The sequence below is a fragment of the Micropterus salmoides genome, unplaced genomic scaffold (assembly GCF_014851395.1).
Source record: "Micropterus salmoides isolate LMB-PRFRI ecotype aquatic unplaced genomic scaffold, ASM1485139v1 Ms_hic_scaffold_14, whole genome shotgun sequence".
NCBI lineage: Eukaryota > Metazoa > Chordata > Actinopteri > Centrarchiformes > Centrarchidae > Micropterus > Micropterus salmoides.
Window position 1 is genome coordinate 25770585 of NW_024040485.1, and position 16919 is coordinate 25787503.

Consider the following 16919-nt stretch of genomic DNA (forward strand, 5'->3'; position numbering starts at 1 on the left):
GGAAAGAGCGTCTCCGGTGTTGTACGTGTCTATGTGTGTATGTGTGTGTGTGTGTGTGAGTGAGAGAGAGAGCTCATTTATCTTGCAGGGGAATGAGCAAGGGAACGAGGACACCCCGGGAGGCGACCAGATCATTACCCATCTGGGATCAGAGACAGAGAGAGAGATTTCACTAACGCTGCCCTGTGCAAAGCCACACACACACACGGCACACACGTACACACGTACAATGTATCAATGTAACGAAAGGAGACAAATCTCATTTTCATTTGGGGACGGAGGGGCACAGAAGCTCCACAAATACGTGCATTTATAGCAAGCGGAGCAGAGTGAGGCAGGGAATTGTTCCAGCCAGCCAGCTGACTGCTTGTTCCAATGCAATCATTCAGCATCTAGTTGGCTCCCTTTAAATGGATACTTAGATTAAGGCATGTTCTGCTCCAGGTGGCCACTAAGACCTCAGCTAGAACATCATGTTGCAACACACACACCCCTACAATTTGGCCATAACAAAGTCATAGCATCACATTTTCTTCAGAAACCCCTTGGTAATGAGCTCCCAGTAGATGATGACTTTTTACTAGGGATGCACAGACTTATAATACTCCTAATACCGATCCTAAACACTCATCTCATGAAATAAATTTGTCTAATAGTTGGTGTCCTATTTATGCAAGGTAACAGGAGAAAGGGATTGGTGTAGCCATTAAAACTCAGGTGACGGCCTGTGTTGACTGAATGATTGTGGCTGATTATTAGAAAAACGGATATTTTGTAATGACATTGACAAAGAAAATTAATGTGGATCAGTGACATCTGGCCGACACCCGATCTGGTTAATAAGTTCAGCATTTGCGATGATACTGAACTGGTGGATCTAATTAGTGCATCTCTACTTTCAACATCAATGACAAATATATATATATATATAATTCATCCATTGGCCGTGTATCTTGGCTTTGAACCTGAAAATCTGACAAAACTTGTTAGCTGTCTGCTAAACTCTAAATATATCAGTGTTAGAAATATGGTGAGTGCTTATCTCGATCATCACTTAAGAATATTTGTATTACAATCTGCAGCATACATATATGGGCTGTACTATGCAAACAAAGCAGCACGTGGAGGGCATCTCCACCTCACTGATATCAGTAACATACCAACACGTGTGTTTGTGTGCACACTAGTGAGTAAATCAGCACCGTCCAACTGCCTCTCTTCTCAGACACACTGCCCTGTCTACATCTCTTTCCCTCAGACATAAACACACACAAAGTAAAACAAGGACGATCACACCACAGACAACAAATTATCCAATGCATCTCCTAACTCAGCAAACGCGCGCCCGCGCACACACACACACACACACCTCTTGCCTTGCAGTGCTGTTGCTGATCAATACACTTAAAGCTGCTCTGCTTTTTCACCAGTTATCCCATCTGCTGATATTTAATATGGAGAACACACACGCACTGAGTGCTGATTGATTCATTTAAATGAAGCATTTATCACGTGAAGCCTTCCCAGAGGTGATGGGAAAAATGTCAAATACTTACTTCACAATCACAAACATACAAGTTATTTCTTAAATTTAATATTTCTTTTAGTAAACACGCTTTTTAAACTTTCCTAAATCACATTCTGTCATAAGTTTACTGCTCTGCTAGCCAATTTCCAGTAACAGAAGAAATAATGCTGTGAACACTTGTAATACTTTGAAGAAATGACTAAAGAGGGAAAGGTTAGGGAAATGAGATGAGAGTGGGTATTTTAAGGGAGTATTCCAAAAGGCACTTAAGGTGGACAAAGGAAATCACTTTAAGAAATAAGGGCTAGGATGGAAAGAAGCAAGCACACTGACCTCAGCTCAGTGTGTGTGTGTGCGCCCGTAATAGCATGGGGCAAAAGGACAGGAGAATATGCCAGACATGCAGAAGCAGCCTATCAACCAAATCCCTCTTTCTCTTTGCTCGCTTGCCCACCGACGTTTCTCTCTCGAGCTTACAATGAGCTGACCTCTATTACCCATGCAGGGGACAGGGTGTGTGTGGGTGTGAGAGAGATTGTTTACTTGAGGCAGAATATGGATGAGGAGATGGAAATGAGGGAATTACTGAGTGCTGGCCTTTCACACACAGGGTGATCTAATGGATAGGGCAAGTTGTGTGTGTGATATACGTGATATATATATATATATGTGTGTGTGTGTTGAAGCTAGCGGAAGAGAGTTTTTCTACTGTCCAATCCAGCCTCCAGCTGCAGTCATACAGGTCGATGTGACATCTTTTAAAGGAATGACTTTTTTTTGGAGTACTTCTGCCAGACCTTCCTTCAAATCATCCATCGTGAAATCCCCGAAGTAAATCACATTTATCAGTTCAATCAATTTATTCTTAGCATCCAGGATAATTGCATGAGCCTATAAACTGTTACAGAGTCGCGTCTCAAATTTTAACAACAAAACTAACATAATGTAAATAGAGAACGAAGCGCAACTCATTTCTGTTCACTGCTTCAACGCACTCAGTTTACCACAACAGCAAATCTGAGAAGTCACCCGTTAACTTGTCACTGAAGTGAGGCAGGGGAGGCACCGATTATGAAATAACATATTTTAGGGTTATGCTTTCACAACACAGAAAATAAATCTGCAATAATCAACTTGAGTGGAGTGCCAAAAGGGGGAAACAAACGCAGAAGAGTGGAAAGAAATCCCCCCCCTCCATGTTTGAATTATAGTTCATTATTTAGTGTAATTTTGAACACTGCGTGCCATGAGGGTAATTTGTTTCCCCCATATCCAATAATCAAACATAATCAAACAGTACATAAAACAAGTGCTACCTGTATGAATGCCACATGTGTGATGTTCAGTTTCAGCTGTTTACCGTGGATCATGTCTCAGCGTATAAACAGTGTTGAAGGCATGTGTGTACATCAGTGAGAACAAACATTTGCGTGTGTTTTCACACTGCTGCCCTGGAACTAGTGTGTGCCTAGTATCTGCATGTGTCTCTGTTCCCCATTAACGATTCTAAGGCAGCTCTGTGCTCTGAGAGAACATGACTGCAGAAAAAAATCAATACCTGGAGAGACCCTCCCTATCTCTCTCTCTCCCTTTCTTTCACACAAAGAAAAAACAGAATTCTCACTAAATGCATAATGTATGACCCTCTACAAGTCAACTCTCCACAAGTAAGAAAACTCATCAGAAAGTCATAGAATCACCATGAGTGTGTGTGTGTGTGTGTGTGTTCTGTCTGATACTACAATGGGAAGTCATTCTCTGTCTCACATTTTACAACTACATCATGATGTGTGTGCGTGCGTGAGTCCACGTATATATGTGTAACCTACTTTTCAATCTCACTGTTTTTACAGGTGCGCGGGGCGCATGAGGAAGAGGAGGAGGATGAAGGAGTGCTGGAGTCTGTCTTGCTGCTTTCTCCGTTGCTCGTTGAAGGCATCTCTGTAAACACACAAACAGGTGACATGATTAACACTGGATGGTGACTTCCCTAGTTGCAATTAGCAAAGAGCTGCAATGCTAATTATCTCTTCGTGAGTAACTGTCAGTCAATGACAAAATTAATAGATTGGTATGTAACAAATCCAATAGATATAGATTTTGGAGAATAAAAACTACCAAGTGCTGTTTTTTGCCTATACAGTAGATCAAGCGGGAACATTTTTCTGGCCCTACATACCATCGCTGGCCCATTTGGAGAATTCAGGCGTTATTCTGTTGGAAGGCATCCCACCGCTGCAACACAGAGACACACAAATGTTGGTATGAACAGAGCCTTAACGTTTTATCATCTTTCACTAACAGCGGTTTAGCAAAGTTTGCATTTTGCTAGGTTGACTGTGTATAAGTTTTTAGTAGTTAAGGCTTTGTACTTGAGAACGGCTCCCCGTAGCGCCTCCCTCTCTCTGGCCTCTCCTTGGTCCTCTCCAGCTCCAGAGCAGGGGATGATATCGGCCTCGGTGTACTGGGCCTTGCCGTACTCCAAGGTGTCATCTCCGTCCACATCGAGGTCAGCGTCACTGTCTGCCGCACTCTCCTTGATACTACACGTGGCAAAACCTGTTCCTGTGAAAATAATATTAAGAAAATATTTAAGCACAGTAGGGCTGACCCCGAATAGTCAAAGAGTCGATGGGCTTATTTTACATAGAACTACCAGCTTTCTCCCAATAAGATAATATACAGCCTATTACAATACAAATTTCAACATATAACGCTGTAAATAAACACACAGTTTGTTTTAAAAGTACTAAACGAGATACTAGAAATAAAATAACCTTGGGTTTTATGTATACAGAGTAAAATCTGCACAGACCGATCTGCACATTTTAAAACATGCCACATCATTTTTTTCAAAGCAGGTTACAGGTCACAGTTACAAGTCACATATCTAGGTGAAACTGCACAATGTACAGATATGCCTGAAAATTATTTTAGAAATGTAGCAATATAAGAAAAAATAAAAACAATCAAACTAATAATAACCCTGCATAAGAGGGAAAAAGACGACCTCTTTGAGACACCTATTAACTGTTTTTGAGACAAACATGACGATCTTAAATTTATCTCTTTTAAAACCATACGTTCTCCTGACCAATTAAGGATTTTCAGATGGAGTTAGACGAGAGAAAGATTTGGTCAGAGGGGAGGTGAAGAGAGAGACAGTGTTTAGACATGAGGTGAAGAGATGAAGACAGACACCTCACCCATCAATCTTTGAGAGACAGAGAGGGAGAGCGGGAGTGTGTGTGTGAGTGGCACTTCTATAAACCCAGTGATGAACGCCCAGACAAACCCTTACCGCTGCCTCACTGCTCCCTTCAGCTCCACTTATCCACAGAGCCGGCTGTGTGTGTGTGTCCGTCATTTAGAGGCGTCTCTTCAGTGTTTGTTTGAGACTGTCTGTCCCTCTGTCACTTAGGCCCTGTCTCTCCAACCCCTTGAAGGTGTGTGTGTGCCCGCACGAGTGCGTGAGCCCGTCTACCTGTCACTTACACCATGTCTATCTACACCGCAATGGTAGGTAAAGGTGTGTGCAGGAGTGTTCACGTGTGTATGTAACTTACACCCTGACTATTCGAGCACTTGAAGGCAGGTACGTGTGTGTGTGTGTGCGCGAGCGCTTGTGTTTCACTTAAGATGTGACTCTGAAGGTGTCTCTGTGGGTCTACCAGTGACAAGCCTGACAGCCATCTTATTTACACCTATCCCAATTTCTACAAGCTCCCAGCTGGACTAGTGTGCTCTGTGTGTATGTGAAAAGTGTGTGTGTGTGAGTGTGAGTGTGTGTGTGTGTGAGGGGGGGGGGACCAGATAGAAACTAGACAGAGTTGACAGCCATCTTATTTAACCCCTTGTCCCAGTATGTGTGAGTCTCGATACTTGACTTCCTATAACAGTAGGTCTCAGTACTACACTGTCTCACAGCACCATAGTATCTTTGTCAAAGTGCAAATCAGTCGCTAGTGCTCCCGGAGTTTCTTCTGGGATTTAAACATCTGCCGCCGCTTCTCTTCCTACCCAACTCTGTAATTCATTTCACTCTCACTCTAGAAAAAATTAAAAATGAAGAGGAAGGAGAGAGAATGTGAGCAAGGAACGACTGAAAGTCATTGTGATAAAACAAGCCACCAATGCGAAGCCATTTTACAGCAGGCCCATGGTTTTTAGTGATCAAATAAAAAAGATCTTTTAACTTTTATTTGGTTTCAGCAGCAGAGGGGAACATATGGGAACAATGGCTCTGCAGTGTAATTCTAGCCGGCTCTACTCAGCTACTGAGGCTATAGTTTTTTAGTGAATGGCAGAACACAAACAGAGCTGATTTTACATTATACAGTCAGAGTACTGGCATGGTGAAATGTTTGGACTTCATTTATGTTTTGCAGTTGTTTTCCTATCTTCACTCACAGACCTACAGTAAGTCCCCTACAACACTGTGGTGACGAGTGAGTCACACTTGGAGTTTTAGTCCATATTTAAGGTACACACGAGGTGGTACAAATAGTTTTGTTTGTTTTAGTTGGTCTTTTTGCTTTCTATTTCCATGAAAGAAGCTTGAGCTGTCCTACCCACAGTGCCCCAGGGTCAGACATGCTAGTGAAGGTAGGTACGAAGCTTCTCGTCCATCAGCTGTGAATGAGTGACCAACTAGACAAGAGTAAACCAGATAGCACTAATGGGTGCAAGAAGGCTGTAGTGTGTGTTGTAGTGGTGGTTGGGGCATAATTAAATCAACTGATCAAACAATTGATCTTGCGGCTAGCTGGCCACAACAACAGGTTTCAAGAAGTACAACATGGACATGTGGCTTGGAGGACTTGATAATTCTCAAGGTAAAGGTTTTTAAGTGTATGATCCAAAAAGGATCTGTGGAAAACCTACCCGTAAATGCACGCCTAAAACCATTTAGAAAAAAAAGATTGGCACTTAGGTATTTGCGATTAAATGTACTCAAGCGTCAAACATAAAAGTAATGGGTCAAACACAAGACTTTCACACAGCAGAAGGGGGTTTGTTTCCTGTGTGAAGCAAACAGTCAACCCTGATTGTTTTAAGGAAGTTTATTTTAACACCAACCTTGAATTTTTCCTGAACCTCAACAAGTAGTTTTGGTGCCTAAACGTAACCAAACTGCAACATTCATCTGAAATGTGACTTACTTATTTTTATTTTGAACGTCTAAGCAATAACTGCATATTTACTAACGCTAAATTGACTGCAGAATGAGAACGTGTTGAAAACTCGACACTACCATACCTTGGCGCACTACCACACTTTGCGGCAGGGTTTCGACACATGTAAAAACACATGTGGTAGTGTGTGTGTCTGTCAAACTCTGAGGACAGAAGCAGCGCACCTGTAGGCCTAAATGAGACCAAAACACGGTAGAGACTTTCCGCATTGTTTTTTTTACTACATGACAATTTTAGTAGAAACGTTAACCATGGCAGATTCTGAGATTTACTCGCCAAACAGAAAATGTCCCTGCATTTGGCGCTTTGTGGGTATTTCGGACCTTGAGTCTTTGTTAAACATTAAAGATTCATTTTAAGATGTGCATAAAGGAGTTAGGGCGTGCCTGATTTACAGTCAAATACAATACAGTACAAATTAAAAATAGCATGAGAGGTCTCAGACATTTCAATGATCTCCTTAAACATGAATATGATGCTGTATTTTCAAAGGGTACACAAATGCATGCCTACTTCCAAACTGGATTTCACATGGCCTAATTTGTGCATATGTACACACTGTACATGTCAGAGGCGTGTTAATGTGAGTATGTATGTGTGCCTGTTTGCTCTGTGTGTGTGTTCCCAGTGCTTTTATATGTCCCTCTAAGCAGTCTTGGCAGGCCAATCTAATCTGCCCAGGGAAAGGTCAGCCCCACTCTAACTGCCTTTCACTCACATTATACACAGACACCCCCCCCTTTTTTCTTCACCTCTCTCCCTTTACTCACCTTCTTTTCCCTCCTTTTTTGCGTCATCACTCTCTTTTACCTTTATTCTTTCACATTTCTCTACACAATCTTCTTACTATTTTCTCTCTACCCATCACTTGTTCTCTCTCTCTCTACTAGAGCCAGACATTCTCATCATTTTGCAGATATTACCGTCCGATATAAGCTACTTGCAGAATTATCTGCATCGGCGTTTATAACAGCCGATATGACTATTAAAAAAAGAGAAACAGAGAGTCAATTGTCACGTCAATTACATGACTTAAATATTAATAAAAATAGCCCTCAACACTTTTCCTCTTCCTAACCCTCCCGTTTTTCACTGCCCTCTCCTGGCTCACAGCATTGGGTTTTATGTTATGGTAACCTAGTGTTGGAGGCTACGCTGCTGACAGACGTGACTGTAGATTTATTTTTGAAACAGTTTGTCAGTTTAAGCAACCGGTCCTCTCAATTCCCTCTAATTTATTACTTCAAAATATTTTCTAACATCACCAACAGCAGATAACGCTGCCTGTTGCTAAATTAGCCACAAAGTTCAATCAGTGGAGGAGACTAACATTAATGAGCAATTACACTGTAGTGTCTCTAGTTACAGTAGGCGTGTCAGAAATGATTAAACCAGAGGGGACCTGTGAATAAACGTGAGCTGAACAAGTATCTAAAACATAGTTGCAGGTCCTCGTTGTAGACAGTCATGAAGTATTAGATTAATTTAAGGGCAGCGTTTCCTCTGGTATTTTTAATAGTTTGTTTCGCTGGCCCCCACAATACATACACTATTTAATGTTCATTAGTAGTAGTACTCTTTTAAAAATGTATGTATTTTAAAAATGTTTTCTGTAGTTTTATACATTTGACTCAAATCAAATCAAAACTTTAATATATTTTGTTGTACTTGTAGTATCCAATATTTATGTATTTGACTCATAACAGTTCAAAATAGCACTGTAGCAGCAGGACAGAGGGTCAGTGACCTTCTACGAGGAGAGCAGTGATTGGTGGTTATGTAGGGACTGAACCCTTCTACAGGATTTGACCTTTAACCCCTTGTTTTGTTACCTCAAAATAGTACTGTACCCTTCTATGGGTTTGACCTTTTACTTTGCAGACTCAAACCCTTCTATGGTACCTAACAGATACCTAAACATATCCTATATAAGCAATGTTTGATGTACAGAGAGACAGAGTGGCCATCGGGCTGGGTCATTCTCCAAGCGAAAGAGCTTGTAATTGATGCTGAACTCCTTGATTTAATAAACTTTTATGATCAAGAACAGTGTCAAGCGGGTTTCCTCTCAACACATCATCGCAGCATTATTGTTCCGACACCACATACTTTTGTTCAAAGTACTATTTCTAACAATACAAGTTTATTTTTAAACTGCATTATGTCATGGTATCTTGGTGAGGTCTCAACATAAAGGTTAGGGATAATATGTTATGTAAAAGAAAGAATATCGACCGATATATAGGCAATCGGATTTTAAAATCCTCAAATATCGAAATCGGTATCGGACTTAAAAATCTCATATTGGTCGGACTCTACTCTCTACTGTACCAGTCCTGATCAATTAACTGTTTCCTCTCTTTTCTACTAGACATGGCATAATCAATACACACCGACTCCTACAAGGCCACCCTGGTCTGTCATCATTATAACAACCTCCTAAATATCGTTGACTCTTAACATACTAACTACACATTTTATCCTCCAAGTTACATGCTTTATGACAGCAACGCAGGAGTCGCTCAATCTACATGCATGTAACCACAACAACCCTACAAGTGCAGATCTGAAGAGGCAGGAAGGATCAAAGGATTCATCAGGGTGACTGACAGCCCAGATCAACCAATCGACCGACCTCGGCGACATCCCGTCACCATAGCAATTATCGGGACTCTCTAAGAAGCAGAGAGGAGGGGTGTCAAAGGTCATCACACTATCTTTCTGCCATTTACAGGTCAGAGAGAAAGAGGGAAAGAGACGGGGAAAGGGACACAGACACAAAGACATGAGACGGCCATCTTTGAAGTCCATTTACAAAGCAGAGATTTCTCCTCGTCTCGATCCCTCAGGGCCATCTCAACCTGCAATAATCCCCCTCTTCTCCTCTGTCTCTCAGGACGGCCTGATATCAAACCTCAGGATCTGTCTGCCTGCCACCCTGTCTGCCTTCCCATCTGTCTGTGGCTATAAAGAGTAAGATTATGGATTACTTGTGTGAAGAGGTTTCTCACAGTCTGTTACTTTGACATTGATTGTCAAAATCAAGTTTTGGCTCATGGTCTGAATTGTCTAAGCCATGATTGACTGCAAAGACGCTGCTGTCTTAAACCTCACCTTTATCCTAATGAACCACTGTGTTCCTACATATCCAAGTCTTGAAGTCAGATTTGTAATCTTCTTTACTTATTGCCTGATTCGATAGTTCCTGATTTAAAACTACATTTGGCAAAGTTTTTGTGTTGCTGCTGATGATATTTGAGAAACTATTTTTGTTAAATGAAAATAATGGTTTTGCACAATAATATTGTTTCTGTAACTAAGCGATCAATAAAGTTTCTGTAACAACCAAAACTAGAGGTCTCATACTGGCACTAATATAAAAAAAAAGATTTTTAAAATTAGACATGGAATTTTGATTAAAACTTACTTGTAACAATCTAATTTTAAATGCAAACTTTTTAATGTATCCTGCAAAGTTATGAAGTAAACTCTAGTTGCTTTTCAGCTCATGAAGCAGAGATTGAGACAGACAGTCCAGTAGACAGATAAAGAAAGCTCTCTGTCTGTGCTGTGGGTCCTTTCAACCCGGCTAAGCCGGTGCGAGACACAGGGAAGTCTTCCCTCAAACAGAGTTGAATCATAAACTGATCTTGTTCGATTTTTTTCCTCCCTCTCCTCTCTCTCCTCCCCTTGAAAGGGCACTGTTCGCTCTGCCTTTCTTCCTTGCGCTCTCAAAGGGAGGGAAGGATGGTGGAACTTCACAGAGGGATAGGCCGTCTCTTCATCCCCCCCAGCTGAGGAGACCCCCTGCAACATCCCTATATCCGTCTAGCCGGCCGCTGGCTCTCGAGAGTCTGCAGGATTCAGCTGCGAGTGTTAGAACCACTGAGGAGCTTTCAAGACAAAAAATGTGTGCGTGTGTGTTTCAAGTCACTCTCCCCAGGCCATCTCAGTTATCTGTGTCACATCACAAGGTGCCCTATTAGAGCGCGGCAGAAGGGTCCTGTGTCTGCTCGTTTAACGACGTGAATAGAGAGATGGAAGGAGCATGGAGGAGATGGATGGACGGGTGGGGAAGCCACCTCCCACCCCACGAGCTGCTCTTTGGCGCGGTTTAGTTGAGATTTCAACATTGATCTGTCTTGTCTCTTCTCTCTCTGGCTTGCAAAGAGGGGGAGGCAGGTGAGGCTCAGCATGTGTGTGTTTAACAACGGATCGAACAGGGAGAGAAGGAGGCGAGCAGGAAGAGGGACAGATGAAAGCAGAGGCAGAGCCAAGAAAGTCTGAAAGAGCCTCTTAGAAATGACAACTACTCCTTACCTCCATCTGTGCACATCTTGATGGTTTGCCTTTGTTTTTCTTTCTCTCCACGTTTTACACACAAACACAATGGGAGGTCAATGTGGAGCGCAGTGCAGTTTAAATCATCAAACTGCATATATTCAAACATCGAGGGAAATAGATATAAAATGTATGTCTTGTTTAGAGACTTTTTAGGCTTAGAGGAAAGGGTCTTCTAGCAAAGACATAAGGACTAATCAAACAGTGTTATGCTTTTACTAAAAAAAACTGTGTTACTGAGTAACTTCAAGTATAGCAGCTACAACTGTTTCTGTTGCACTAGTTTGCTCATCACAAATGCATCATTGTATATAATGCTGAAACAATTAGTCAATAATTCTGAAAAATATATTTTAGACATTTATGAAGCAAACATGACAAACATTTGTTATTTTCAGCTTCTCAAATGTGAGGATTTGATGCTTTTTTCTGTTTTACAGATTATGTGGCTAAAAGTATGGGCACAGCCGTGCATACTATAGCACATTTTCTTCATTTTCTTCTGACCTTGTTTTGTGCATGGAGGCTTTGTTGTGTTGAAACACAATCAGTTTTGATAACTGATTAACAGTTTGTTACTTTTCAACCAAAAATGACACATATTCTTTTTTCTTTTGTCATATATGGGAAACAAATAGAATATCTTTGGGTTTTAACTTTTAGTCGGATTAAACAAGCAAATAGACTAAAATTGTGAATGGCATTTTTTTCATTTTTAAGAAGCTATTTATTAAATAAACAATCAATTAATCAAGAAAACATTTGCCAGATATAATGGATAATGGGAATTAGCTGCAGCCGTCTTTGAAGGTACAGTCATATATAGTGGAATTATAAACTGAAAATCCTTTGGACTGTTTGGACCTTTGGGCATTTTTTACTGTTTGCTGACATTTTATAGGCTAAACAATGCATTAAAAAGTAATCAATAATTAGTTGCAGCACTATTTGCATACTTTATAAAATCTAAATAACTCAGCTCCTTCTCTTCACAGTGGTTAAGAAACTGAATAATAGCATAAACATCCCTAATCTTGTTAATATGTTGCTTGATAAAATCAAAGTTTTAGAGTTATCTTGAATCTTAGTATGTCATTTTATGTCCAGTGAGTTAGCTCAGATCTCACATAAATTAAAGGAAGGAAGGAGTTAGCAGATACAGTAAATGACTGGATAATATTCAAATTACTTAAATATAGTTTATATTTGAAGGGTGTGCAAGCATTACATAAAATTGTTACCGTGTTATTTATCCAGATCCCCACGGGGCAATCTAAATAAGCTCTAAATAAGAAAATTTGAAAGTGAAATTAGTTAAAGATACTAACATTTCAAGTTTGAAGAATCTGAATAGAAAGACCAAAAAGAGACTGTGACAGAGAGCTAAGTGGGAGCATTGCAGGTGTGCAGCCATGCTCCCCAGTGACCAGCTCTCCCATCCAGTTCTATAATTGCATTTTTGGATGCACGCGCACGAACACACGCGCGCACACACACACACACACACACACACACACACACACACACACACACACACACACGAGTGGTGAGCAGCAGGTCAATTGCCCAGCTAAATGTGTTTTCCTTCCCTCTTGTTAAGAGGGTTGTGTTGGGCCGAGCCATGCTGAGCTGAGCTGGGCAGCCCCCGGACCAACCTACACTGCCACCAGACTACTGGCACCATTACAGCTCCCTGGTTACATTCAGTATCGGTCTCATATAACTAACACTGCTCACACTGGGCAGGAACAGAGGGAATGATGGATGAGCAGAGAAACAAAGGACACAGACAGGCAGAGAAAAAGGAAGGAGGTCTGGGCTGACCCCGTCTACATACAGCTAACTCTGCTGTGACTGGACACGACCATGGAGCCGGGACAGGTCAGTCAGTCATCTAACAAGCAGACGACACTGGACACCTACACCATCACACAGCGTACACACACACACACACGCAAGAGCTGAAAACGCTGCTGAAAAGAATGATCTGAAATGAAAACCAGCACAGTATTGTATGAGATGAGGTGTGTGTGTTCATACCTCTGAAGCCTCCCTCCAACAAAGCCGTCGCTCTGATCCTCTTCTGCCCCGCCCACTCATACTCCTCAAAGCCCCGCCCGTTCTCTCCATCCATGTCGGCTGAGTCATCATCGCCTAAGGCACCCTCACGCTGACACACACACACACACACACACACACACACACACACGTTAATCTAAGCAAAAACTTCACAGAGTACCAAAGATTTCAACTTACAAGTAAGTACATGATTTTACTGTTTTAAATAGTGGTGTAGAAGATAGGCCAGATCTCCATAGCACACTTTATCTGTACCATAGCATGACCAGCTGTCATAAGTACCTGTATTGTTGGTAAATGTCAATAGGACACAAAAAAGAAAGACCCTGCTTATTTGAATCATATGTTCAAAGTTTAAGGTTTGCAGAAACTGCACTAAATACCCAACTTGTGTTGCTTTTTGTAGCATATCTCTATAGCTACAACAGATGGTAGGCTCAGTTAGCTCATTAGTTTTGTTTGGCTGTCATTGTGCTTGTTGTTGCAACAATGAAGTCTATTCCAGACAAAAATGCGCTGTGGCTAACTTAACTTGCTGCAACTGGTTTAGAATTAAACTCCTCTAGAAATTTACACTGGGAGGTAATTTGCTATTTGGCCAAAGCTGTATTAATATTTTCATCTTTTACCATGAAGCTGCAGCAGGAAATGATAAGTTCCCAAAAAATGCCTCACTCTTGTTTTGATAAAATAACAAAGATGGAGATCCGAATTTTTCCTAGCAAATTGATCACTAATTAGAATAAGAAGAAAGTAGCTTTGGAGTCGTTTGCGAGCAGGACTTTAACATCTCGATACTGTACGGATCAGCGCAGGACTCCAGTACGTAATGAAAACACAGCTCACGTGGCATGGTACAGCAGTGGAACACCTAAAGCATGCTAGCGAAAAAGCAGTATTAGTGTCTCTATAGCTAGTGTAATGTACAGTAGTCAGTGAGGTGAGATAGAGGAGTAGTGATTGGTGGTGATGATTTGTTGTCTTTGGTCTACTCAAGGAAAAAATTTTACTGTTTAGCATCTAGAGAAAACGGCTGGCAACCAACTCTGACAGAAAAAAAAAATCATTGGTTTGACAACTGCAAAGAGGTGGTGACTGGGATTATAACTCTTACATATTTTCTGCTTCAAATATAGCAAGCAAAACCAAATTGGCCCTCATCTATGGATACTGTAACAGTTGTGCTCATACAGGAGCTGCATGCCAATGAATAAGATGCAACCATATCATATGGGATAAACTGCAGATATAAGCTTTCTACATGAAAAATATGTTCATGTCAGTACCAAAAGTGTGTTGATGAACATGTGAATACTTTAATTGTCAAGTCTTTCAGACAGTAATTCCCATATGATGTGAATGCTGTACCGCCACAGAAAGGAGCTTAGGAAGTGGTCAATATCTAGAAAACTACAGTTGCTATTGGTTGGTTTCTGCACTAATGTACAGAAGTTGTTGGACAGCATCTACAGGAAGAAAAGAGGTGACTGATCAGCATCTACAGAAAGAAAAGAGGTGACTGATCAGCATCTACAGGAAGAGAAGGGTTGATAGGCTATCCGACTGGAGGTAGACGGGCTTCGGGGCCAGGATTGTACTACCTGGATCAGGCATTGTTCCACATGTCTACTCATCTCCTCCTCGCTCCCAGCCAATGGGGCGCTGCACAGCGGACATACCTGGCCCCCTTCCTCAGGCTTCCTCCTCTTCATCTTCCCTATACGGGCTGGAAATGGCAGTCAAAAGAGAAAGACAGAGACACATTTTTAATGTCAATTCAGTTTGTAATGTTTATAATCATTTAGGTTTTCAAGAATGTTTCCTTTGCTGGTTGCAAGGCACAGGAGATACTGTAAAAAAAAAAGACCTGAGGGGAATTTATGTCTAATGTTAATGTAGCTCCCCAAAAGGCCTGCCCTCGGTTATCAAATCTTGCAAGGGAGCATTTGGAGAATAAGCTGAGCTGGCTAAACTTGGGCTCTTCTGAAATGTGTGAAGAAAGAAATGACAAGAGCCAGACGGGACCATCTCAATCTCCTTCCTACACTCTACATCCATGCAATTCCTCTCTCTCTGTTTTCTCCTTCCTTTCCTGGCCTGCTCCCCTGTCACAGCCGCCCCCCCCCCCCCAACCCCAACACACACACATTTAATTAGAAATTTAACAGAGCAGAACAGCCGTCATTGCGCCCCGAGTCTCTGTCGTTTTTTCTTAACTGCAAATGGCGCGTGGGGACATTAATTTTTAGCTGGCTGGGAAAGCAGAGGAGGCCAAGAGGGACCATGGCGAGGGAGAGGAGGGGGAGGACATAAGGGTATACGCCATAACTACAGGGGAAGATGCAGGGAGTGAGGATGGGAGAGCTAAAGAGAGAAACTGCCTCCTCCTCCTCCTCCTCGCCAATTCTCCCCTGACGCTAATCGAGGGGAGCATGGTTAAATAGGGAAAGGAAAGGGCTACTAATTAGGTCCGGCAGGGATCTCTGCCCCCCCTCAGCCATTATACTCCACATGAGAATGATTCCTGGTTCCACATGAGAGCAGAAAGAAAGTAATGGAGGGCGAAGTTTAAACTAAGTCTTCATTGGTTCTTGTCATGGGTTCCAACTTAAAAAGACTGAATTATCAGTCTGTTGGCTCTTGCGATAGGCATAACAACCAATGTGATAAGAGTCAACTGATACTAACATATTGCTGATAATAGCAGCTCCTGATTTACACTGCTTTAATATCCCTTAATCAAAAAGTATTTTCGGCAAACGTTTACTGGACTGAAGAAAAGTAGGCAATTTTAAAGCAGCAGGTTTATTTAGTAGCATGGCAAAAGAAACAGCACTGACATTTGTATAACATTTAAAACTGTGACAGCGTTTCTGATCTCTGTTCAACATTAAAGATCATGTTCAGAAATTCAGTACCCAGGCTTCTCAAACTAAGCTAAAGTGTACTTCTTGTCTTGCAACCAATTTTAGGTCCAACCCTGAAGATTAAAGCAGCCAGATAACATTATTTTGTTTAGTGGAAAATGGAGGAATGTTGCCTTTGTCACCATGTGTGGATTCAGTGGAGGCTGGTTAATACAAGGTAACATGAATATATGGCCTTTTAAGAAATTAGCATTAGCATTATTTGATAGGACAATGGGCCTTTTTCACAGCAGACATTTTGACACGTCATAGCAGGAAAAGCACAGGTGTTAGCAATAATATACGATGGCTGCATTCTATCCAAGTGTCTCTCTTTCTTCATGCAAACAAAGATGGTAGCCGGAAATGGCAAACATTTGTGTTCAATGGGAACCAAAATTGAAGTTTTTACTATAGTTATATTGGTATATGTTGCTTGTGTTTTACAAAAAGAACAAGGAGGTATGTAATGTCTGGCCGCCTGAATTAGAAAATACAGATGCAACAAGAAAACTGGTTTAAAAAAGTTTTTGCTTGAGCAACTTTGAGGATTGTGAAAATGGCACAGTGAAAAACAACAGCAGTATGTTCACCAACCATCTGGGTGTCTGAAAGATTGACTTGTAAATATTTTTAGGAAAAACAGATGCTTAGCTCTGTGACTGTAATGGCAATACCTATAAAAAGTACAAACTGGGGCAACGAAGAGCTAAGATAAGCTTAGCCCATGGGATAAGTTACTATCATACACTGCTCTTCTTCAGAATAATTAACCAAAAAACTTCTGTGGGAGCCACAGGTGTCCCTCACATAACATCATCAAGGACGAACAAAAATCAGCATCACCTGACACCCCAGCATATACACAGG

General features: G+C 41.4%; 1 protein-coding gene across 5 annotated transcripts in view; it reads right to left on the bottom strand.

Annotated features, from left to right (window-relative positions):
• Positions 1-16919, bottom strand: part of rnf220a (ring finger protein 220a) — a 169021-nt gene that overhangs the window by 13991 nt on the left and 138111 nt on the right. For 4 of the 5 annotated variants that reach the window (XM_038718762.1, XM_038718763.1, XM_038718766.1 and 1 more), the window contains 5 exons: positions 14745-14869; positions 13105-13234; positions 3901-4093; positions 3708-3763; positions 3358-3469 (listed from right to left, as the gene is read on the bottom strand). In XM_038718762.1, coding sequence (XP_038574690.1) covers positions 3358-3469; positions 3708-3763; positions 3901-4093; positions 13105-13234; positions 14745-14869 — 616 coding nt within the window. The remainder of the gene's footprint in view (positions 1-3357; positions 3470-3707; positions 3764-3900; positions 4094-13104; positions 13235-14744; positions 14870-16919) is intronic. The other variant, XM_038718764.1, reaches the window with a different exon arrangement.